Source organism: Tetrahymena thermophila (genome assembly GCF_000189635.1).
Source record: "Tetrahymena thermophila SB210 genomic scaffold scf_8254359, whole genome shotgun sequence".
Classification (NCBI taxonomy): Eukaryota; Ciliophora; class Oligohymenophorea; order Hymenostomatida; family Tetrahymenidae; genus Tetrahymena; species Tetrahymena thermophila.
Window position 1 is genome coordinate 179750 of NW_002476143.1, and position 25596 is coordinate 205345.

General features: G+C 23.4%; 6 protein-coding genes across 6 annotated transcripts; 3 read left to right on the forward strand and 3 right to left on the reverse strand. All coding sequences in view use genetic code 6, as the record gives it.

Moving 5' to 3' along the window:
- Positions 1-255: 255 nt before the first annotated feature.
- On the forward strand, positions 256-1102 carry TTHERM_00840050 (transmembrane protein, putative; the record flags this gene model as incomplete). Its single annotated transcript, XM_001025281.3, has 3 exons — positions 256-610; positions 670-745; positions 820-1102. 3 exons carry the CDS (start codon positions 256-258, stop codon positions 1100-1102), a joined length of 714 nt encoding a protein of 237 aa, XP_001025281.1.
- A 46-nt stretch (positions 1103-1148) lies between these two features.
- Positions 1149-5838, reverse strand: TTHERM_00840060 (E1-E2 ATPase family protein; the record flags this gene model as incomplete). The annotated part of the gene is made up of 16 exons (XM_001025282.2): positions 1149-1464; positions 1518-1849; positions 1907-2225; positions 2286-2683; positions 2737-3038; positions 3089-3153; positions 3204-3301; positions 3356-3520; positions 3702-4022; positions 4077-4220; positions 4278-4657; positions 4710-4980; positions 5036-5200; positions 5254-5496; positions 5549-5711; positions 5759-5838. The coding sequence occupies 16 exons, from the start codon at positions 5836-5838 to the stop codon at positions 1149-1151; spliced, it is 3762 nt and encodes a 1253-aa protein (XP_001025282.2).
- A 907-nt stretch (positions 5839-6745) lies between these two features.
- Positions 6746-15536, reverse strand: TTHERM_00840070 (Serine/Threonine kinase domain protein; the record flags this gene model as incomplete). The annotated part of the gene is made up of 10 exons (XM_001025283.2): positions 6746-6924; positions 6983-7220; positions 7272-10469; positions 10527-10663; positions 10717-13147; positions 13207-13579; positions 14033-14180; positions 14619-14730; positions 14864-14944; positions 15504-15536. 10 exons carry the CDS (start codon positions 15534-15536, stop codon positions 6746-6748), a joined length of 6930 nt encoding a protein of 2309 aa, XP_001025283.2.
- A 325-nt stretch (positions 15537-15861) lies between these two features.
- TTHERM_000840099 (transmembrane protein, putative) lies at positions 15862-16182 on the forward strand (the record flags this gene model as incomplete). Its single annotated transcript, XM_012800365.1, has 1 exon — positions 15862-16182. The coding sequence occupies one exon, from the start codon at positions 15862-15864 to the stop codon at positions 16180-16182; it is 321 nt and encodes a 106-aa protein (XP_012655819.1).
- A 3300-nt stretch (positions 16183-19482) lies between these two features.
- Positions 19483-20042, forward strand: TTHERM_00840100 (hypothetical protein; the record flags this gene model as incomplete). Its single annotated transcript, XM_001025286.2, has 3 exons — positions 19483-19696; positions 19744-19793; positions 19965-20042. 3 exons carry the CDS (start codon positions 19483-19485, stop codon positions 20040-20042), a joined length of 342 nt encoding a protein of 113 aa, XP_001025286.2.
- A 985-nt stretch (positions 20043-21027) lies between these two features.
- TTHERM_00840110 (hypothetical protein) lies at positions 21028-24852 on the reverse strand (the record flags this gene model as incomplete). The annotated part of the gene is made up of 4 exons (XM_001025287.2): positions 21028-22609; positions 22869-22953; positions 23558-23668; positions 24627-24852. The coding sequence occupies 4 exons, from the start codon at positions 24850-24852 to the stop codon at positions 21028-21030; spliced, it is 2004 nt and encodes a 667-aa protein (XP_001025287.2).
- Between the last annotated feature and the right edge of the window lie 744 nt (positions 24853-25596).

The window sequence follows — 25596 nt, forward strand, 5'->3', positions numbered from 1 at the left end:
AGTGAATTAATTTATATTATTTTAAAAAATAAATTCATATTAAATATTATTTTCTTTTCTTTCTAAAATGCTACTTTGCTTATATTATTAATTATTACTATTTCTAATTAATTTATTTACTATCAGAAAATAAAATTCTTAGAAATTTCATTTTTTAATTAATTAATTATTTAATTTAGTATTTAAAGAAAAATCTATATATTACTTATACATTCATTATCTATCGGTAGAAGAAATATCTTTTAAATTACATAAATGATATCTAAATTTTCTCAATTAAATTTTTCTAAAAATTTAGAAAAATTTTTCATTTCTTTTTACAAAAATAATTTGATTTGTCTTTCAGCAGAAAATGCTTCGAATGGATTTTATATTGGCAAAATGATTATTGATTTGGATGACTCTAAGAAGGGAATTTCTCACACTTTAATCCGCAATTATCTGTTAAATGTTAGAAAAAAAAATATGATTTAAGTTAATAATTAATATGTTCTCTAATAAACCTAATTGCAAAGCTAATATGATAAAATATTTTCAAGCAGTATTAAATACATTTAAAACGAATTAACTACTCCAGATTAAATTTTAAATTAAAATGATGGCCTCAATAGTAATCATAATTTTATTAGCTACCAATTTAAATTAAGTTTAATTATTTAAAAAATTTAGGCGCATGCTTAGTTTTGATTGAGGATGGAACTGTTAAATTTTTAACAGATGAATAAAGTGTGCAAGACCTTGAAAAGTAATATTTAGTTAATTTAAATCAAAATTTACAATAGTAAATCCTATTTTTTATAATATTTTTAATTCAAAAAGTTAAAAAAAGAAAGTTGCTCTTATAGGAAAGGTTATCAATGTATAGGGAATGGATATTTTAAATGAATTGAAATACTAAAATTCTATAGTTTTAAGAAATTTTGTTCCTTACAAATAGATTTTGCTAAACAAGCTATTGCTCCTACTATCAGGATTTGTTGGATTAAGCATTATTTTTGATTTAACTACATATGATAGAAAGAAAAATTTGCTAAATCCTTTAATTAAGAACGATGAACAGTATAAATATATATTCTAAATACAATAAAAAAACCAAAATTGAGTTTAATTATTGCCTTTTAGTATACTCATTTACTTACACACATAAATCATATTAAAATGTTTCTTTTAATCCATGTATTTTCGTTCTTTTTAATAAAGAATTTAAATTTGTTCTACATTTCTTAATTAAAGTGCATGTTTTTATAAATTAAATTATCTTTTTCATCTTCAAATCCTTCATTTTCTTTTTTATCCTTCTTTTCTTCCTCTTTTAAAGATTTCTTCTCAGGATCTGCTTCTTAATCAACATTTTTTTATTTCTGTTATTTAGAATTCGATAGCTAATCTCTTATTAATTTCTTTTTTAGCTCTTCTAATATTACGAGTAATATTGCAAATGGAACACCAAACCAACCATAATATCTAATTAAATTATTTTTAATTTTTTTAATTATAATCCTATTTAATCAATTTACTTTAGATCCAATTTTCTTGTTGAGAATGTATCATTAATAGATTCAATCAAAGTAAATATGAGTAAAGTTAGTATCTATAAAAATATTCCAGAAGGTATTGCTAAGTTCTCTATTCTATCATACAAAACACTTTGAATCTTAGACTTACTTATATAGTATTGTATGATCATTACTAATGAAGAAGCGTAAAGATAAGCAGTCTGTGCATATTTAAATGTCTCTGTTGTATAGCAATTTGGTCTACTATTAAATATGTTAAGTCCAAGATTTTGACATAAGTTGTAACTATTCTGTTATGATTCTTCTTTTATAAATGTTGACTTCCACGAACCCTTAATAAAAAAATTTAATTCAAATTAAAATTTAAATAAAAATATGCTTTAAAATACATCTTTTTAGCATTCAGCAAAAGCCAAACGGAGGTCAAAGAAAATATGAGAATCATATTGCCAGTCCAAAAAAGTTTAGTTTGTTTCATAATTCTTTGAAGAGTCACAAGGGTAAATATGTCTTAACAAAGAGTTGCCTAACCATGGACTTTGAGGATCATATTCATCTCCTACAAAAGGAACGTAAACTTTTAAAGCAGATAATCCTTTAACATCGCTATATGAAAGACCAAAATCACTTAAAACGGAGAAGTATGCTAAAAAACCTGCAAATAAAGAAAACCAACCAAAGTATAAGTAACTTGAAAAAATCATTTTCCTTATAATAAATATCATATTAAATTTATTTTTTATTTTTGTAAAAATAAAATAAATTTACTTATTGACTTAGTTTGATAACTCTGGTTTTCTTTCCATAACAGGTATTTCAGGTTATAAATAAACATATAATAATGCTGGTAAGTGAATCAAGCCAATATCTAAAATAAAAACTTAAATAGGTGTTAGACCGAAAGGCATTTCAGATAAATAGAAAAATATAAAGGCTGCTATTTGCGAAACTGTAGAAGATAGACAAAATGTTACAGATTTTTTTAGATTATCAAATGCCAACCTACCTTTTTCAATACCTTTTACTAATGTTATAAATTAATCATTCTGAAGTTTTATATCAGATGTATCTTTTGCTACTTAATCCCCTTAAATTGCAAAACTAACTCCTACTTCTGCCTATCTCAAAGCTGGTGTGTCTCTGATAGTCAAACCAGTTGCTGTTACCTTGATTTATCAATAAAATTAAATATTAGCTATTTACTGACAAAATATAATACTAAATATCCTGTTTTTTAAAGTGTCTTGACTATTTATTCCTTGTGGGCTGGTTGCACCTTAGAAAATATAACTTCTGGTTTTCTTAAATATTCTTTCAATATTAATCCCTTTTACTTTTTAGGTAAACCTTCTTCTCGAGTGAGAATTTTAGCTACTTCTTCTCCATCTATTACTAAAGCCTAAGCCTCTTAGAAAGCTACTTTTTCACCCACATTTAGCTCTTTGTTCAATTCTATTTAAGTCTACATCGTAATTACGTTGCAGCTTTTTGCAATTTAAGTAGCAGTGAGACTCTCTTCGCCTAATAGTAAAAAATTTTAACTTTTATAAAAATCTCTCAGTTTAAATTACCTGTTAACATAATAACTTTTATTCCTGCTTGTTTGCATATTCTAACCATGTTTGCACTTCCATAACTAATACAAACAAATATTTTTAAAAATAATTAAATTTATTTTTAACTTACTCAGGAGGATCAAGTTAAGAAATTAATCCAATAAAAACTTGATTATTTAAGGGAAAATTTGGATTTGTCATATTAAATTAGAAGTTGTAATCAAATTCCTATTTTTAAAAATAAATTTAAATTATGTGAATTTAAAATTTAATATAAATTACTTCTTAAGGTAAATCTAATTTTGCAAAAGCCAACACTCTTTCTCCTTTTTCTCCATATAATTGAAGGATTTTCTCAAATTTGATTTCCCAACTACTATTTTTTGATTATACTTCCCCTTTATACATTACTTTATCACACATGTTCCATACTACACTTGGTGCACCCTTTAAATAGTATAATTAATTACCAAAAATTACCATAAACTCTCATTAATCAATAAAAATTTAATTTAAAATTGAATTATTTTTAGCTATTAAATACTTTTAACTCCATGAATTATTAATAAAAATCAAGAAAAAATGAGATTTTACTATATCTAATTTTTAACAAAATAAAAATTATTACTTTTGTATATAGAGTGTAATGAGAATTTTCTTTGTTATTTCTACAAATTACACTTGAGAACTTTGATGATATCGAAAAAGGTATTTTAGCTTTGTTTTTTATAAAGTCTCTAACTATTGGCTGCTCATCTCTAATAATTCTGATATCTTTTAGTGGTTAGAAAAATTTAATTAAAGCATTTTCATTGTGATGAATCCCTGAGCAAGGCCAGTCAATCCACTATTTTTTTTTAAGATCTTTAGTGTACTATTCTTATTCTTTTTGAAGTTTTTCTTTTTTTTACTCAAAAGACATTTTTTTGTTATTTACAACTTCTTTAATCTAATATCAATATTTATTGTGGTTTAAAATATTTCTAGCTAAGAAATAAATTACAATTTGTTAAGGCAGTCTATCATCAAAATTAGAATCGTTACATAAAGTTGCACAATACATTAATTCAATTAATGTTTTATCTGTTTATATATTATACTGGAGTTTTTCAGTGGGCAAAGCAAGTTATTTATTTTTTGCAAGACGCTTTAAAATTTTACATAAAATTAATTTAAATTTTATGCTAATTACAATTTATTTTACTGCTTTGTCATCATACCAAATGTTAGACACTATTGGCTTATTTAAAGTAAGAGTGCCTGTCATATCTGTGCAGATACATGTTGTTTATCCAAGAATAGCTATAGCCTCAATATAATTTACATCAATATTTTCTTCATTTAATTACTTTTAAACAATAAGTAGATAAGAAGTTTTCAATATAATCATTCCTAGTGGCAAACCAGAAACAATCATTCCTATCATGTATTAAAGGTGGTACTACATTCCAAATATTTCTGATTTTCCCAAATTAATTAGCAATGTAAATATTGTTATTGAAATAAGTACAATACTAACAATATTTAAGAATTGATCAAAGTCTTTTTTTAGCTAGCTGTCTGGGAAGTAATCTTCTTGACTACCTTTTTATTATTAGTTTGAATTTTTAAAATCTAATATTATGTAATTATTTACATTTATATCCCAAATCTTAAATCAAAGTGTCTACTCCTGTTGAAATAACTAAACACTTAGCTTTTCCTCTTACTATTTTAGATCCTAAAAATATAATATTATTTGTGTTTAAGGGATTTTCTTTATTTGAACACTCAGGATGCATATACTCCTCAATTGAAGATCCTGTATATATCTCTTTGTTCACATACAGATCTGTAGAAGCAATAATTCTCACATCTGCTGGACTTGTCATGCCTTCACTTAATTTAATTATATCTCCTGGCACCAACTTTTAAGAAAAGTTTTAAATTTATTGTTAATTTTTGTATTAAAAGTAGACATACATTTATAGAAAGGATTTATCTATCTTCACCATCTCTTGTTACAATGCAATTCTTAGGTATACTTTTCTCAATATTTTCTAAAATATTTTGTCCTTTTCTTTATCTATAAGAACCAATAATGGAAGAAATAATCACAAAACACAACAAGAGGATTGCAGTTACTAACTTTTACAGTATTGTATTTCTGAGATATTTTAAATAATTAAAATTAATTTTACCATTTAGAATTGCTTCTGTTATGAATATAATATAAAGCATAATATAGAAGCGAGCAGTATAAGTAAATGAAATAAAGTAAGTAATTCTTTTAAAAATCTTTTCAACATGCTATTTTAGGTAATTATTTTTATTTTATTTTTCTGTTTGAGAGATCTTAGTTTTGCGTCTTTATCCGTTAATCCTTTGTATATATCAGTTTAATATCTTTCAAGCAGCTCCTCTAAAATGATTCTGTGAGCATCCTTTTATATTTCAAATTTATTAATTATATCCATAAAACTATTTCTATTTTACAATAAACTTATAGCTTTCTCCTTATCTTAATTTGCTTTATTCCTCATCAGATTAGTTAGATAAATATTTATTCCTTTTAAGAGCTTGCCTTATAGCAATTTTTTTAAAACCATCAGTCAAAGAGTTTATTTTTCTTTATATTTCTTTTTACTAAAGATCATTCCTATCAAATTTAAAATGTCATATACAAAAAATATAACTAAAATTTACATATCTTAAGTAAATGCACTTATAATTAAACTACTAAGCTTAACATTTTAATCTTTTTTTACTTTCTGATAGTCAGTCATTTATACGAATCAAATTTATCACCTAAAATATTTAAGTAATTAAAGTAAATAAGTTCGTTTTTTTAATATCTATAAATGAATTATCAAGCAGTGTATTATTTATTCTATTTTGATATTTTAAGTAATTGTAAATTTATTTAAAATACAACACATTTTACAATAGGTAATTTCAAATTTATAATAATAACTCACTTAAATAATATTTATAAAGAAATATTTATCATTAAAAAAATTATTTTAGTAAAACATTTTCATTATCAGTGATTAATTATCCTTCACATTTGAAGTCATTATAAACATTTTTAATATTCAATTAATTGATTTTATTAAATAAGTTCTATTTTTAAAAAAATCTTTTTGGTTAATTTGATAATTAAATAATTTATTTTATGTTGGCTATAAAAAATTGAATTTAATAAATGAATAATGAAATAATTCATAACTAACATAGATAAAACAAATAAGAGTTTTTCTCACATAAATATTTATAAGGTTATATTAAAAGTTTATTTAAATTTGAAATAATCAATCTCTTTAAGTTTAAAATGAATCTTTCAATAAAATGATTTATTTCACAATTCTTCAGTTGGTAAATCTCACGCTTAAAGAACTAACTATCACTCATTACATAGAAATCTCTAAAAATAGCATACTAATTATAGAAATAGCTAATTCCTTGAAGAGTGAATAAATGCGCGTGCGTGAAAAAATCATTTTAAATCAGTAATGTTTGTTTGTTTTGTTTTGTTGATGTCTAATTGAAATATAAGTAAGTGTTATTTTGTTAGAAAAAATATAATAAATATTATTATTGAATTATTTAATAATTTATAGGTTTTTAGCTATCTAAGCAGAAATTCATTCATTTAGTCTGTAAATCAACAAGATAGCTAGCTAGCGAATTTTATCAATTCAAATCATTATTTGTTAGACTAAAATCGCTGAACATTTTACTTTCAAAGTTATTCATAGTTTCTTTAGATTGCTAACTTTGAATCTCTTTAATTAATTTCTTTTTATTTTGATCCTTTTATTGTTGCAGATTTGCTTTATTTTCAATTTGTGCCAGCTGATTCTCTAGCTCATCTATTTAAATTAAAAATTCAAAATAAATAAATAAATAATTTTAATAATGAAATTTTACTGGAAATAGATTTCCAAAGATCATTTTCGATTGCGCCATTACATGCTAGATTATGTTATTTTTAGAAAATCTTAATCATTTATTCTGTGTAATTACCAAAATGTCCATTTTCTAAAATTTATTCTTAGGGTGAACAGAGCTTTAGACTTCTTTACAAAAGTCTAACTTCATTTTCATCCTTCACTTTATCATGATTAACTCTATCTATCTTTACTGCTTGAGGTCTTTATAATTTTAACTTTTAAAAAAATATTAAATAGATTATTTATTAATAAATAAATAAATTTACTTTAATTTCAAGAATTATTTTTTTTATCTCATCCTCAATTTTAATTGGTGAGCTTCTTTAAATATTGGCATTATTAGTTTAAACATTAGTTTAGTTTGTCATTTATTACTAAACTTGATTTTACAATTGATATTACTGCTGCTAATTAACATTTGTAACTTAGGTGTTTTAGCCAAGCATTGTTTATTATTACTATTAAGGTTATTGTTACATATTTATATTATTATTATTATTATTAAGTTATTGTTATTAAATTTGCTATTGTTATTGTAAATTCTATTAATTTATTGATAATGTTTATTAATTTTATTGCTATTGTTGCTATTAATTGCTAGCTTATTAAGTTAATTATTATGCTTAGCTATTCTAAATCAATTATTAATTATTTTAGATTAATTTTTATTAAACTTATGCAGTAGCCTATTACTACTAAACAACTCTTTCATTTTACGTAAATTACTATTACTGAATTTTTTGCTAACCAATTTAAGGAGGAGGGCTTTAACTTTAAATAAATTGAGTTTAAACTTCAATTATTTGTTAAACATTTTGAGTTTAAGGTATATTCTAAGATAAAATATTATTTTAGTTTAATTACTACTATTACTGTTATATTTGCTATTATTGCTACGACTACTACAATTATTATTATTGTTGTTGTTGTAATAATTGTTACTGCTACTACTGTTATAACTGTTACTATTATAGTTACTATTGTTGTTGTTATTGAGCATTAAGATTATTAGAATTTTGTTGCTATTGATTTGAATATATGACTTAAGGTTAAATAGAATTAACCTAACTTTATTAATTATTTTATGCTATAACACTCTAATAATTTTACTATTATTATTGTTGTTGTTATGATTACTATTATGTTTATTACTGTTATAACTATTGGTTTTAAAGCTATTATTTATTAACCATAGGTGTAGGAGCATTATTAGATTATTCTTATAATTAGAATTTAATTACTTATTATGAGTTTGGGGATAATAAACTATGAGATGACCCTTACTTATTCTAATTGTTCTGTGCTTTAAAATATGATTATTCTTTTTTATTCTACCTCTGATAAAATTATTGGTTCAGCTGTTCAGCACTTAATTCTTCTTGCTTTGATTGCAGATTCTGTTAAGGAGTTTAAGAAAGTTTTTAATTTTATTATTGTTGATTAGTTTAATTAGTAGCAACACTAGGTATAACATTTGATAAAGATTATTACTGTTAAGAAGACTAAACAGTTTCTTATGGAGCATAAAAATTATCTGAAGTTCTTTTGCTATTACTTTAATTATATTGGCTGTAAGTTGGTGAAATCATAGTGTTTTACTAAGTATATTGATTTTAGATTTATTATTACACATCTTATTCATTAAGAGTTAATTAAACCCTTGTTTATTATCCTGAAGATGGAGGACGAGAAATCATTAAATTTTTTTGTTTACCTTAATCTGTTTCTTTTCTACTCTAAATTCCTGGAGGTGATAAACTCTTTATAAATTAATTCTATGTCTACTATTACTTAAGATTTTATTAACTGATGCCTTAAGTAAATTAGTTTCCGTTTTTGTTATCTAGAGGCTAGATAAAAAATGGTGGATTTATTGCATTGTAATTACTTTAACCATTATTTTAAGAATTTTTTCGAATAGAGTTATCGTTTTCTAATTAAGTAGAATGAGAAGCGTGTTATTAATATTGAGGTTATTAATTTTACTGTTGTTACCTTTACTATTGTTAAGGAAGCTAATATGGATTATTAGAATCATCTTAAATGTTTGGTGTTTTACTAGTATATTATTCTTATGAAGAAGATAATTTTACTTGGTGATTAGATTAATTCTTAAAGTGGCTTCCCTACTTGATTAAATTACTTTATTAATTTTACTAAGTATCTTCAGAAGCATAAGAGTATTTTTATTATCTTTAATTAAGTTATCTTCCTGGAAAACTTTAAGGAGTTTATTGCATATTTTGACTAGCATTATTTTATGGGAAAATATAATTTGAATTATTGACTTATGATATTTATTATTATTACCCTTATTGGAAGAAATTAGAATTTTATTACTACTATTAATGCTACATTGGATTTTGAAATTATATTTATTAAGAAAGATTTTATTAATTAAAATATGATAACTGCTAAGTTTGTGATTTATTGATAGGTTAAGATTGCTGATTCGAAGAATACATTCCCTAAGCATTGGAATTTTCAGCGTGATGTAATCTGTGCTTTGACTAGCTTTGCTTAACTTTTTAAATAGCCTAGGTAGATATATTTGAAAAGCTTTGAGAGTGACTTATTCCTTTGTTATCTTACCTACCTTCACGAGGATTAAAGCTTTAAGCATTTAGCATTTCTTCTTTTAAGTATTTTTATTTAATCTATTGCTATTATTGCTAGTGAGTTGTAGTTTGAGCATATTAATTTTTATTAACAATTTGAGGTAGCTATATCTAATATTAGTTGTTTTAAGGAATATATATTTAGTTTTTCATATTATTTTACTAGGTGGATTGAGCATTAATTTAAATTGACCCTGATCTTTATATCTAAGGGGGAAAATTTATTTGTAATTATGCTTCTTGATTTTCTTCGAAAGTATTAGCACTAGAGTTTGGTGACAAATGGTGAGAAGCAATATTTCCTTAAGTATTTTAGTTGCTGTTAAAGTTTAATAAGCTTCCTGGAATAGCATTGTTAGGGATGTTAGAATTGTTGTTTGTAATACCAATATTAGAGTAAGAAGTGCTATTTTAGTTGTAATTCTAATTCATATTATTATTGTTATTTGTAATTAAAGCATTATTTGGTATATTTCCAATTCCACTATTAATATTTTAATTATTTTGGTATAATGGTTGTTAAAATTACTCAATTGCTTATTAGTTAAGGTTGTTTGCCTTTTTTTGAATGTTATTTATTTCTGGAGATTCAAAGAAATCTTAGTTATTGCTATTATTAGCATAATTTATATTTTATTGAGGAAGCAATTATTATTAGTTCACTGCAACCACTTTTTATATTGTTTAAGGAGATTTTTAAACAATTTAACTTTATGCTTAAGATTCATAATCTATTTAGTTCTCTTACTGATTAAGGTGGAATCTATGGAGTTATATTTATTCTTTAGATTGTCTTACTTTGAGGTTGTGGCTAGACTCAACTTTTAAATATTCTTCAATTTCTTTCTATTAATTAGATGTTAAAATTTATTTCTAAAAAAAATTAGTTATTTATTTATTTACCATGTAGTTTTAATAGTGGCGGATAAATATTTCAATACAATAAGGTTAAGTGTAATTTGGACTAGAAGAATCCTCTTAAACAATCTTTCTTTGCCCTTAAGAAACTTAGCTGTGGAATTAATTATAGCGTTCATAAACTATTTTTTATATAATTAATAAAAAACAAACTAATAAAGTTGAAATAAAATACCTAAATTGTACAAATCATAAGCAAATTATTCTTCAAGATCAACTATCTCTAATTCAGCTGCCTTTATTTGAGCAAATGCAAATATACTTTATTCGCTGAAGTCTTCATGAGTATTATCGATTTCGAATGTTTACATTCTATTAAAGTGTTAAAATTTAAATTTAATTAAGAATTTCTAATTTTTTAGCTCTTTTTCCTCAAGTACTGTAAGAGAGTATGGTGGTACATCATTAGACTCCTAATCTTAATATTATTGAATTTCTACCATACTTGGTTACTTAGAGTAATCTTGCTGATATTCATGATTGGAGTAAATATCAGAATGATCATTTTGCATAGTAAATTAGTTAGCTAAATCATCATAGTATACAACTCCATTTGAAGGACTAGCTCTTTTGTTTGAATCATTGTTTGTATTCTCTAAACTCTTATTGCTATATTTATCCAATGATGCTCCACTTTCTTGATTAGAGATAAACTCAGAGTGCTCAACCCCTCCAATATTTTGAAGATTGTTTTAGCTATTTAGGTTTTCATTTTTTTAAGAGTTATTCATGTCATTTTCTCTTCTTAAAATTCTTTCATATTGTTAATCATTAGTTAATTAATCTTATATTTTTTTAGGTGATTAACCCTTGCTTGGCTTACTGTATTCTTACTGATTGTTTTATAAACCGTTCATAGATAAATTTTCAGAATAGCTAACTTAAATATCTTCGTTTTAAATATTCTATAATTTTTAGACATAAAAATCTTCTCCGCTTTTACTCTTTTATCTAATCAATTTATGCTTTTCATCGCTTTGAGGATTTTTAAAAGCATAGAGGATGTTATTCACAATTGGAGTTATAGGCGTGTTATTTCCTTCTGATTTTTTAGTATGATAATTTGGGGATTATGAAAAATCAGCACTTTAAATATCTCTTCTATTCTATGCAGAATCTATGATTAAAACTTAACTATTTTAGGTCTATTTTTATTCTTCTTATTGCTCTAATTTCTTATCAATAATTTGAGTTTTAGTTTATTTATCAAAACTAAAATCTTCAACTACTTCTTTAGCATTTGAAGCATTTATTTAGCTGAAGGAGATATTTTCAGAATTTTTCCCTCCCTAATTATAGAAAGAAATTGAATCATTATTTTACACTCTACTTTAAATATTATTATCATATAGGCGATCTTCTTCTTAGATTTCTTTAGAATCTTCAGTTATTTTCCTCATTTTGAATTCTTCATCTAGCCTTTTCTCTGGAGCAGGAAGAATTTAAGTAATCATACCATTATTATTTGTAAAGATTATATTTTTATTCATGTAATATTTTTGTTTCAAATTATCATTTTCATCATCGTTATGTTCCTCATGTGAATTTTATTTATCATCTTTTTAAATATTTTATTCTTAATTAACTTATTGCTAAGATTCTTAATTTAGGTGTTCATTTTAATTAGCTTATAATAGTTATTCTTTATTTTCTTCCAACGCTGTAGTTTGTTCATTTTACACTTAATCTGAATTGCTTTTTTCTGTAATTTAAGGTGTTGCTTTTATATTTAAACTATCTAAATCTTATACCTAGCTTGGTGTATTAATTTTATCCTCTACTTCCTGTGATTTATTTTTTATTTCTATTTGAGTAATTTGTGACGTTTAACTATCTTTAGAGTATTATTTTGTATTCTAAAGCCCATTTGGAATTGCTTAATCATAATATGATTCAGAGGATTGTTATTTATTAACCTTTACCTGGCGTTCTTCACTAGGAATTTAAGTAATACTTTGTTCCATATTTGAATCATTTTAACCATTTTTAGAAGTAAGTCCATCGGTAGTAGTTAATAATTTTTTAGAGTTTGCATCTTAATCATGAAATGAAGACTAAACTGAGTTAGTTTGATTTTAGCCAATTGAAGATAATGAGTTTTAAGACTCATGTTTTGGGATGGAGCTCTAATTTTAAGTAAGATTTTACTGTGCTGGTTTTTCTGATGATTAAGAGGAATTCTATGATTGTGCAGGTGATGCTTGATTTGAGCCTCTATGTTATTTTGAGTGAGAAGATTTAGAAGCTGAGGAAGATGAATTGTTATCTTATTTTTATGATACTTAATGAATAGGTGATTCAAAATCACTTGTTTTTTTAAAATTACTACTTTAAACTTAACTATGCTAATCTTGGTTTTGCTAAAAGCTTTATTGCTAATGATTTGTCTGTGGAGAATCATTTGAATTCCCAAGTGACTGAGGTATTCGATCTGAAGCTAGTTAAATAGGTTAATTATCTATTTCTGATTCTTTAAAAAAATCATCTTAAAGTAACTAAGCAGCGCTTGGTCTATTTTCAGATCTTTATATGCATTTTAATATAAATTATTTTAATGAATCATTCTAAATGAGTTGCAGACTATTTGGAAGCAATCCTTGTGAGACCTATACGAATTAATTAAATACATAAAAATAAATACATTGCACTTTAAATATTTTTTTACCTTCTTATAGACTTGAGCTGCTGAGGTGCACTCTCTATAAGGTATTTGTAAAGTTGCCATTTCCAAAAGACACATACCAAAAGCATAAATATCAACAGCAGTGCCATATTTTTCTTCATAAATTTCAGGAGCCATAAATTCGGGTGTACCTAAAACACTAGTTGTAAAATCAGATTTCAAAGTAAGAGCTAATCCTAAATCTCCTATTCTTATTTCATTATTGACAGTATTAACAAATATATTTTCACATTTGATATCTCTGTGAATGATAGGGTGTGGTTCTTATTCATGCAAGTACTGTAAACCTGACAAAATTTGCTTGCACCACTGCTTTATAATTTTTAATCTTGGCTTTTTGATTCTATTCAAATACCTTTTATATTTCAAAAAAATGATTCATATTATTTTGCCTATAAAAGAAACTTGATCTAATTTAGAATTTTAATTTGTTTATTCTTACTATGAAAAATCTTTTTGTTTTTTTTTTATAATATTACTACTTCAAATGTATTTAAACTCATCAAAATATTAATTATACCTTTATTATTCTTTTGATCATTAAAAAATTGTTTAAGAATCTATTAATAAATTTATTTTGAATTGTTTTCATCATTGAAATATTTTTCCATCGAAATATTTTTGGGTTTTTAATTTGAAATCTTACAAGTTTAAAATTAAAAATAAAATTAATTAGCAATAATAAGAAGTGTATTTATTGCCTTGAGATAAATATTTCTAAAATAATGCTTGCTTGTTTACTAATGTAAATAAATACAATATGAGCATTGAAATTATTCTAAAGATAAATAAAGAGATATTTTTTTACTTTTTTAGAGATCCACCACTAAGGCACTCTGTGATAAAAATTATTTCATTTTTAGCTTTATTCATCCAAGCATTAATAAAGTTTATAATGTTTTTATGTCGAAGATTCTTTAAGAGCGAAATTTCCTCTGAAATGCGTTTTCTTTCCTCTTTAATAAAATTGATTAAAATTTAAAACCTTTTAATAACTAATAAGGAAATTTGAAAAATAAAATGTTTGCTTTTTTATAGAAATTAAATATATTTATTCATTAAATTCCTCAAGTAATAAAAGAGAGCCTCTTTGTTAAATTTTAAAAATCTATTTTTAGTAATTTGAGTGTCTTTGAGATTGATATATTAATATTTTTTTACTTTCTTTTAATTTCCTTAAGCCAACAACAAAGCGAATAAATTATTTTGAACAAAATATTTTTAAATATTTTAATTATTTATGTTATATGCATTTCAAGTATCACTTAATACATTTTACTATTTAATTATGTGCTATTAACTATAACTTTTGCTTGATAAAATTGAAATTACATCTTTATAATTTGTTTAGTAATACAATTAAGATACAGCTAATTATATATTAATTTATTTACATTATGGCAGTCTTTGCAGCTTAATTACGTTCCAAGCGATTTCGCAGCCTGAATCATTGTCGTATCCTTTATATACTGTTTTGTATGCACCAAATCCAAGCTCTTCATTAAACTTGATTTTGATAATTTAAAGAAATATTTAGTTAGTGTTTTAATGAAATTTTGTGCTTATGAATGAATAATGGCAACTGACTATTGCTTTAAAAATAAATATTTTCCAATAATAGTATTAAACTAACTCCTACTCGAATAAATCTTCCTTTAGGACTTTCTTCAACGATTTGATCCTTCTATTCTTCAGGATCATCATTCTGATCTTAGCTAATCTATTTTTTTAATGAATAAAATTAATAATATCAAAATCACAATAATTTTGATGTAAGCGACAGCAAATGTTTCCTGTTTTCTTTCTACAAAAATGGAAAAAAACATGTAAAACGCGCAACTCAATAAATAAAAAAGAATTTGTGATAGAGAAAAGAATGATTTTGCTTTAAAAAATATCGCAAAAATTGTTAAAAGAGTAGTTTAGACTCAACAACAAAAGAGCAATAGATAGTATTCTGATAAATTAATTTGCTTGCTTGCTTGCTGAAAATCAGTTTTGCGCACTGCATACATGATAAAGGTAATTTAATTTAATTTGCAGAAAGAGAAGTTCGTTTGCTTGTATTAACTAAGTATGTTTTTTTGATAGTAAAGGGAAATAATAAGTAAATAAATAAATTAATAAGTAAAGAGGATATCGCAAATTAAGAAATTAATTAAGGGGAAATATTATTCATAAATTAGTAAAGAGATATTAAGAAAGTTAATAGCATGAGAAGGCTTGGGGAGAGGATATGCTTAAATAAAAAGAGATTTGGATAAATGAGTATTAAATACCTCTTGTTAAGTTTAAGAATTGCTAGAATTCATAAGTATTTAATTTATATAAGACTTAAAATTTTCTAATCTATATTTGAATACACTTATTCAGATGTAAGTGCTATATCTATATCTTCTTCAGTTTAATCTCCAAAAATATAATCTAAATTATTTTTCACAAATACTAATTGAAGTCCCAAGAAGGAAGGCCTTAATTTGACTTGCTTTTTTGAAGTTTTTTTTTCTTCTTCTTTATTTCTTTCAATTTTAATTAATATTATAGTTTAAAACCAAATTAAATTAAAAGGCAATCAAATACGCTTCCCTTCTACTATTTCTATCATATCACACATTCATTCAAAGCAAATGAATGTGAATGCATAAAATCAATTAAATTGTGCCTTTTTCTTTTAATTATCTAATAAAGATAATTTTAAAAGTCAAAAAAAAGAAAGAAAAAAAACAATGTTATCAATAATTGATGAGAAAATCAAAAATAATCAAAAAAGCCAAGCTAATAATAAAACAAAGTAAAAAAATTAATAAATAAATTCATAAAAAGAAAGAAAACAATAAAATTTTCTTTCAATTTGACTTCTTTTAATTAATTTTGCTTTTTATTTTCATTTATTTCTTCACTAATTTTTAATACGCAATCTAAGTTAACACTCAAACGAGTTAGCGAGTGAGTTATTGAGCGAGCAGACCAAACAACAAAGCAAAAAATAACAAACAGATAGGCAACAAAATCACTTTACTGTCAAAATAAAAATAATAATTTGTTTATATTTGATTTAATTGAAATTTATTCAAAAATCCATTAAAATTTATTAATCTCAAAAAATTATAAAAATGTTTTGTGTTTTGTCATCACCATCATTCCTTCAAAATTTTATAAGAAAAGTCAAAATTTAACAAAAAAGAATCCAACACGCAATTTTTTATTCAAATTTATTTAGAATTTTTTAAAATAAAGAGATTCTTTTCAAAAAATTCATTACTGAAGGAAAAGATAAAACTTTTAAAAATTTTATGAAGTAGATTTTAAAGTGGGCATCGAAAAAATATTTCTATTACCTGCAAAATACTAAATTTGATTTTAATTCCCTTTTCTTCTAACGATGAATCTTTAAATTTATTAATGTTGTTATAAAATTTTTATATTTTGATTTTGTAAATACCTGTTTCAAAAAATTTGAAATACTAATTTAAAAAAATAAAACTATTCCAAGATATGTTTGATATCGCTTTTAAATATGTTTAAAGTACATGCAATTCTCATCTCATTTATTCATTCTAGCTAAAATATTTACTATAAAACAAAAAATCTTTTTAACAATTTAATAATCTTCTTATTTTAATTTCACAGGTTATTTTTTGAAGAGCAAAATTTATTCAAAATTTTTATTTATCCACTATAAAATTGATAACTAAATTTTTAAAATTAATTAATTTCTAAAAATAGAACAATACGAAATTTTTGCATCATCTTTATTAAATAAAAGGCCATCTCGATTTAATTAATTTTTACAACCTGATCATAATTATTTCTAAATAATATTTTTTATTATAATTTAATAAATCTAATATCTGGTCTGGCAAATATTTATTTAAAACCATTGCTAGTTTTAATTTTTTATTTGTTTCTATTTTTAATCTAAAAGCCTTTTAAAAATTTATTTAAAATGTTTATCAAAACTTAAAATAAAATTTGTTGAATTAAGAGCAAAGTTTTCATGGAAAATTTAGTACCAAACGATGATGGTTTTTAATAAATTGTATGTCTGATTTAATAATGAAATAATTTCATTTACTCTTAAATATTTGTAAAAATATATTTAACAATAATAAATAAATAATAGTAATAGAATAGAAATAAATGTCTTTAAATAGAGTAAAATTTGACAAATTAAAGAGCTATAAATTTATTTTTTTATATAGAAATTATAAAAATGGGCTAATTTTTTTGTTTAATTCAATTGAAATTAATTCTAAGAAATTTGTCTTATTAATTTTTAATAGACTTAAATTAATATATAAGGTTGCTTATATTATAAATTAGTAAATTTATAATTTCTAAGATACAAATACAAGTAGATAGTAGAGGCTATAATTAAAATAAGAATGTGAATAAAAATAATAATAAACTATAAAATAGATAAATTAAATTTGGGTAGCTTACATTTGATATATTAGTCTAACATACAACATTAAATTACTTTTGAAATTGGAGGAAAAATTTATTTCTAAAAATTAAATTCTAGGGGTTTATTTCAGTAAACCAAGTAAAGTAGGTATTTTTGAATAAAATGAGAATCTTATAATCATAAATATTTTAAGTAAACAATCATTAATAATATTTTTTTTGTAAAATTATTCTACTATGATTTCTAAATAAGCTAGTTGAACTTGTATAAATTTAATAGTTCAAACAAGATTCAACAAGAAGATACTTAATTTAGTACTATTTGTTTGATTCCATTGAAATATCATTATTTTATCTCTTTATTTTTGATCTAAAAATTTAATTTATTGATATTGAGTGTTATAGATAAATACATAATCTAAAATTGTTCACTAGTTTAAATTTATACTCACAATTTTTTTTTTTGGTGAAATAAATTACAAAGTTAAGTCCAAAATTTTTTTTTTTCAATTAATTGATAACTGTAATCAAGGTATTTTATTAAACTGATATATATTATTTGGAGAAAAAAGTAATGAGCTGAGTATAAATCTAAAAAAGAGTTTTTAATTTTATATTTAGCAAGAGCTTGACTAAAATATTTTGAAAACTTTCAAATGAAATAAATAACTTTAATTAAATTTGAAAAGCAAAATTCAAAGATATTTCTTAATTCCTACATTTCTTTTACAAAAAAATAAAAAGTTTAAGACTAAAATTAAAATTTGTTTTAGGATTGATACTTTTGTTTAGAATTAAAAATTTTTCTTTATACTGATTCAACAAACAAACAAATAAACAAAAACTTGTAAATAATTATTCAGATTAAAATGATAAATCCAAAATATGTCTAAAGTATTTCATTTAACAAATAAAAATAAAGCTTTCCATTTTGATTATAATAAATTTTATTTAATTTGAAAGAAAAAAAATTTATTTTTTATAGCATTAGTAAGTAAATTTAAAAAAAAAAAGGATTCATATTTTTATATTACAAAATGATTTTGAATTTTTAAATTATTCCATTTTCTATTAGCAATTAATAAATTTTGTTTTTTATTTTCTTTTAATCTGAAGAGGAAAAATACTATTTTTTATAAAAATAGTATGATAAATTGTATAAAATGCAGAAGGATTAATTAATATTTTATTTTACAAAATGATCTTTAATTAAATAATAATTTAATTTATAAATATTTATATGATATAATCAAATTAATGCTAGACTTTTAAATAATATCCACAATAAACATATTACATTATAATTAGGTAGAGACAAATAAAAATTGGTATTCATTTATGGTTATTTTATTTAAGATAAAGCTAATTTATGCAATTTTTATTAACGAACATAAAAGTTTTAGCTAAATTTGATTTTTGTGAAACCAATGATTTTATTTTTATTAAAAAAAGAATAAATAAAGAAAAGAAAGAATAAACAAAGAAATAAATAAAATTGAAAATAAAAATAAATAAGTTGGTAATTTCAAAATTATGTTGTAAAATACTTACATTATATAGTTAATTTATAATGGTATATATTTATTTATATATATATATATAATTTTATTTATATAATATTTATATATTACTTTCTATATTGTGGGAAAAAGATATTTATTTTATTTATATTCTTGATAATTGGAAAACTTTTTGTACAATCTTTAAGTTTGATCAGTCGTTGGTTTGTTGGTTGGTTGGTTGATTTATTGTTATTATTATTTTATTTTTTGACTGACCAATTAAAGCTACAAAGCTATAGCAAGTATTTCAAAAATATTTTCCTAAAGATTGATAGATTGAGAAACAAAAATGTTGGTTGATGCTATCAGCAGATCAACCTCTCAAGTGTCTAATTAAGTTATTCCTACTTAAGCATGCTCATCTAGAAATTAATTATTTCCTACATGTCTTGTTTAGATGATTGATATTAAGCTAATTGAGTTAGACTACTTGAAAATAATTGATAAGATAGAAATCAAAATTTACTACAAAATGGTGCTGAAGCAAAATGAAGCTGAATCTAGTTATATATTTGTATTAATGGTTTTTTATAATTATATATCCTGAAAGGAATAGTTAATGCTTGGCAATATCTTAATATATGGTTAATAACCCATCTAGTAATTTATCTTTGATGGTTTCTAGTGATGGAAAAAAGATAAATTTTACAAAATGACTCCTTTAATTAGTAAAAAATTATCAAAGGAAAAAAGCTTTAGAGATTTTATATTAGAAAGAAAGAATGTGGGTGGGTAGGTTGGGTTGTTATTATTTTTTAGAGTTAAAAATAGAAATTATAGGAAAAAAAAAAATCAGTTCAATTCAATTCAAGTAAACTCATTGTGTAGGAGCCCTTGAATTAAATTTGAATGATGTAGTTAGGAAGTAATAGGTAGGTAATTCAAAAATGTAAAGTAAAATCAAGATTTTGCTAAGCGAATTAATATTTTTTTATTGTATTTTTTGCTTAAGATATATGCTGGTTGCTATTGGTGGGGAAAATTGAGATGTGTTTATGCTAAAAATGTGGAAAAAAATAAAAAATCTCATTGTTTATTTGAGATTTCTTTGGCTTTATTAATCTTTGAGGATTTATTTGGTAATTAATTATTCTAGAATGATTGATTGACTGATTGACTGAGTATTCAATTAGTCTTTTATGTTAGAAATATTTAAACTCTATCGAAAATGATTATTAAATTGTATGAATGGAAAAATTGATTAATTGAAAGATTCTCCTTGCTACTTGGATAAGCATGATATATGACTTAGTAATTTTTCTTGTTAATCAATTTATTTATTTTATCATGTTTTTCCTTTTGTATTTCCAGAAATATTATGAAGCACAGATATGAAGAAGGCTGTTTATTGAGAATATTTTTCAGGTTTATTATCTAAATTCACAATAGTGTTTATTAGTTCGTTTTATTAATTAATTAGTTAGTTATTGCAGTTCTTATTTATATGCAACTTGAAGGATTTAAGGTACTGAAACCAGGAATTAAGTCATCATTATGTGAATAAGCCTCTCCAGGAAAAGTAGATCGTTCTTTCAATTGTTTTATTATTGAATTTATTGAGAGTGGTTGCTAATGTTATTATTATTATTATTGTTATTTTTTTGTTATTATAAATGATAGTTAAAATTATTTTTTGCAAAAAAACTATTTATTTATTTGAGCGAAATTTATTAAACCTCGATAGATGAATGAAAGGATGGATGGATGGATATTATTTTTCTATCTTTCTTTAGGATACTTGCTAATGTAATTTGGAAAATTGAGTGTATGGAAAAAAAAAGTGATCTCATATAAAATTGAGAATACTTTTGGGAATAGAGTTTTATGGATAACTTCATGGAGCATTCTAATTGTTTTAATTAGGGAGATAATTCATATTATTTGAAAATGAATTATTCATCTGCATGCTGTACATATCTCTATAATTCAATTCAGTAGGATTTTAGCTGTTTTGAAGATAAAAGTTCAATAGATCAAGATTTACAGCAGGTGGTCTAGTCATGTCTTGAATTATTTGCTAGGGCTATTAATGCAGCATAAAATTTTATAATTGCTACTGTTGAATACTTACAGAATTCTAATTATTATGAGTTAGAATCTATTATAAGATTAAATAAGGGGGATACTGTAAGTAATTTGCAGTAGGCTGAATCACAACCATTCCCCCTGACTAATATGGATAGCTCTATGATAATTATTGCATTGCATTATGAGGCATAAAGTTTAACATAGGAGAAGAGATGTTATTATTAGCTTAATACTGATTTATAAAAGGATTGGTTCCTGTTATTGCAAAGTTTTATTGTCTCTGCTGCAATTAAATTTACATTTCCTCTTCTTTAGCCTGATTTGTATTGGATGATGATGTAAGAGAATTGTCTTCTATATTTCTAGGGCTTCTCTTTCTTTTTAAGGTTTCAGATGGCTACTATTTCAGATCAGAATACATACTGATATTAAAATTTTCAGTATCTTTTTTTTAAATGTTTAAAATATTATTATTGCTTGTGTTGTTCAACTCAGTATTTGTATTTTTTTCTGCTTCATTAGTTTTATTTTTTTTAAATTCTGCAGACTTTTAAGCGAGACAAGAAATTAGGTATTGCATACTTTGATCGATATAATCAGACTTATTTGCATTTAATATTTCTGTAGGTTTGTCAGGATTTGATTCTAAGCTAACCTTAGCAATACACTTAGCAATATCGTTTTAGTATTTTTCACCTAATTTGTTTTGATACTTGCTTGAAAGCTTAGATTTAGCTTTAGATTGCTTGTTAGTATCATGAGGATGCAAAGTTTAAATCTGATTTCCATATGAGTCTTAGTTGCTTCCTTTCTCGTAAATAGAACTGTTCTTTCTCTTATTTTATCTTTAATTTTCTTTAACTTCATCATCTTCCATTTCATCAATTTCATCACTTTCGTTATCATCATCTTATTCCATTTAAGAGCTCTTACTTTCATTAGCAATTAACTTTTTACTAGCTTGTTTACCTTATTTACCGCTTTTCTAAGAATTAGAATTTATAGCCAAATCCTATGAAGACTCTGATGCGCTATTTGAGTTTAAAGCTCCTATTTACTTGATTCCAATTTTATCTTCATCATTGATATCCATCTTACGGATATGGCAGAGAATATATTATTTGCTTTCTGAATTTTTAGGAGAACTACTGTTGTTTGCTCCAGTGCTATTATTATTGTTATTATTAGCATCATCTGTTTATTGCTTGGCTTAAGAATTCTTATATAAAATAACTGCATGCATACGGTAAACATCCTACTCCTTTTTATTGCTATCTTACTTAGATTTATCATTTCCTTGAGATTTCTAACATTTCACTGAAGAAGCGACTATGTAGGTTACCTATGGTCTTTTCTTTGGAAGATCAGTAGTAAAGTTCATTTTCTTCCTAATAAATTAAAATATAATATTATTTTTAGAATTTAAATAAATGTTTTAAAAAATGATAAAAAAATCAAACAGAATTTTGATTTTACTGAATTAATTATTTCAAGTATTATTTTATTGCTAAAAATATTTGTCGTTATTAAATAAATGAAGAATAAATGGATATAATTTTCTTATGAGGCTGTATTCATGTATTCATAAGTAATATTTTCAATTCTAAGATTTAATGTAATAAAAAATGCCTAATTTTAAATTCTTACCAGCGATATTATTTTCTAAATGGGACCCTAGGAAAACCAAACTCAGAACCAACGCAATTTCCTTCAACGAAATATATGAGTCCATCTATTTATTTACGAATTTAAAGTTAGTTATTTAGTCAGTTTGTTAGTTAGTTAGTTAAATAAATAAATAAATAGATAGATATATTGATTGTTATGAAAATCTAAATAGTTTGAAAGTATTTTTTTTCTAATAGACTTTAAAGAAGTGAAGAAAAAAAAAGAGAAAAAATAACTCTTATTGTTTTTCTTTTTATTTTCTTAAGTTAATTATTTTTAATTTTCTTTTTTTAAAAAACGAATGGTTGGCTAAGAAAATAAAATATTAGTCACAATTCAACTCTGCTTTCTGATTAAAATTATAAAAATATTTAAATTTGGAAATGGTGATCAAAAAATTTAAGAGGATAGCAGCAATTATTTTGATTAGCAAAATAATTTTTATTTGCGACGTTGCTGATTTTTAAGTTTTAGTATCAAGCTACTTAGGCTCTTTTTAAAGATTTAAAAATTTAAATATAAAATAGATTCAAATAAAATTTAAAATCTTCTTATATATCTATAAAAATTGCAAGAACTATTAAGAAAGACAGACTCAAATTTGAAATTGTTATTTTCAGACAATGTAGTTTTTTATATAAAATTCAATAAATATATTTATTTTTTACTTTGAGGAGCGCGGTAAATATCTTCAGGGTGAGTTTTTTTACCAAATTTTTATAGATTATATTGCTTACAATATTCTTCTATTTTTTCTAACATATTAGCATATTCATCACCTATTTGAATATCGAAAAACATTATGAAAAAACATTTACAATAATTGAAATAAGTAAAGTAGTTATCAAAAGACATATTTTTAAATTTTGAATGGAAAATAAAAAATATATATGCATCTATCAATTTATCTATCTATCTATCAATCAATCAATCTATATATCTTACTAAAAATGTATGTATGTAGGTATCTTTTTTGTATAGATTAAAGTTGCTGCTAAGAAGATTAGATCTCATCTAAAATAGAAAAAGTAGAGGGGGGGAATTATTTAGAATTACTAACTATTTCTAATTTACTATACAATTAATTTCTAAGTTGATATATAGCAATCAATAACCTTTAAGAGATTAGAGGAATCAATAATTCAATAGATAATAATAGATAGATTCAAAAATAAGTAAAAAATATGAATCTAAAATTTATTAATTGATGAACGAAGTAATGCATGGTTAAATAAGTTAATGAATTGAACTATCACTTGAATAAAAATAGTTAATTCATTGAATATTGGCTAAACCATTTGATAAAAATGTATAAATTAATAAAAGCATTTAATAATGTTTAATATTTCTTTTTTTTTTGAAAGGAATGATCAAAAGATAGTCAATGTAAAAATTTTGGTAATGATCTATCTATCCAAAATTTTTTGCTTAATTAATTAAATGTTAATCATAAGAAATTCATTGAAACAAAATGATGAAGAAATTAAAGTGCTATGTTATTTTCCTTGTTTTCTTAATCAATGATTTTTGATATATTTATTGTATGTCTTAAAAAAAGCTTTGTAAAAAATATAAAAAAGTTTGTTGTTTGTTTTTTTTTTCGTGTTTAGCTAGAAAAAAATTTTAAATAGAACCATTAGTTCGCGCAAAAGTATATTAATATGTATGTATAATAATAATAAAAATACAAGACTTTTATAACCACTTTTAGAAAAAAAATTTAACTATATAAAATACCTTTTAGCCATTTATTGTCCCAATCGTATTGAGGATATTCATTTTATATTTGTTTTAAGGATTGCGACTGAGGCTAAGACTACCCCTTATCCATTATTTATGCAATCACTGCGGGCGATAGGGATTAAGGAATCGAATCATAGCTTTATTAATTCACATGTTCAGCATTAGCAACTTTATTCTCCACCTTATTTTCCTAATCCGCTGTCTGATTAGACGAAATCATTTTTTATGACAAATTTTATCTTTGTTACAGTATCGTTTTTAGAATGATTAATTCTTCTCTCTCCCTATCTTGCCCTTAATAAAAGCAAACTTTGCAATCGTCTCAATACTTTTGTTTTTATAATTAAATTTTATTTACAAGATGTAATTAATATATTATTATTATAATTAATTTGATTTTTCTTCTTCTTTTCTCATTCTCCACTTTAGTTTTCTTTTACTTTTTTTGCTTATTTATTTGATTTTAGGTGTGTTTTTTTCTTCCCACTGTCTTCCAATATACATACATATTATATATATTATTGTTAGTGATATACATTTAAAATCATCTCTACGCTCCAAATCAGATTAAATTTTATAAAAACACTGTTGTTTTTCTAATGCAAGATGCTTAATTCCTTTATAAAAAACAAAACCAATCAGTCAATCTATATATCTATCTCAGTCAGTATTAATCTTTTGCATTCATTTATTCAATGTTATTTATTTATTTATAATGATTAATTATTCATTATCTATAGGACTTGGAAATTCTAGCATTTAATCTTTATAACCCTTTCTTAGTTTACAAAAACTCTATTTTGTAGTGTTTTGTTTGTTTGTTTCTTTCTTTTAGTTAGTTTGTTCTCCCCCCTCCCGAAATAAAAATTAATAAATGCATTTTATGTATAAAAGTATAATATCCCCTTTATTTTAAATTGCATTCAATACTGCCTAGACTTTTTAAATACATTTTTCTCATATT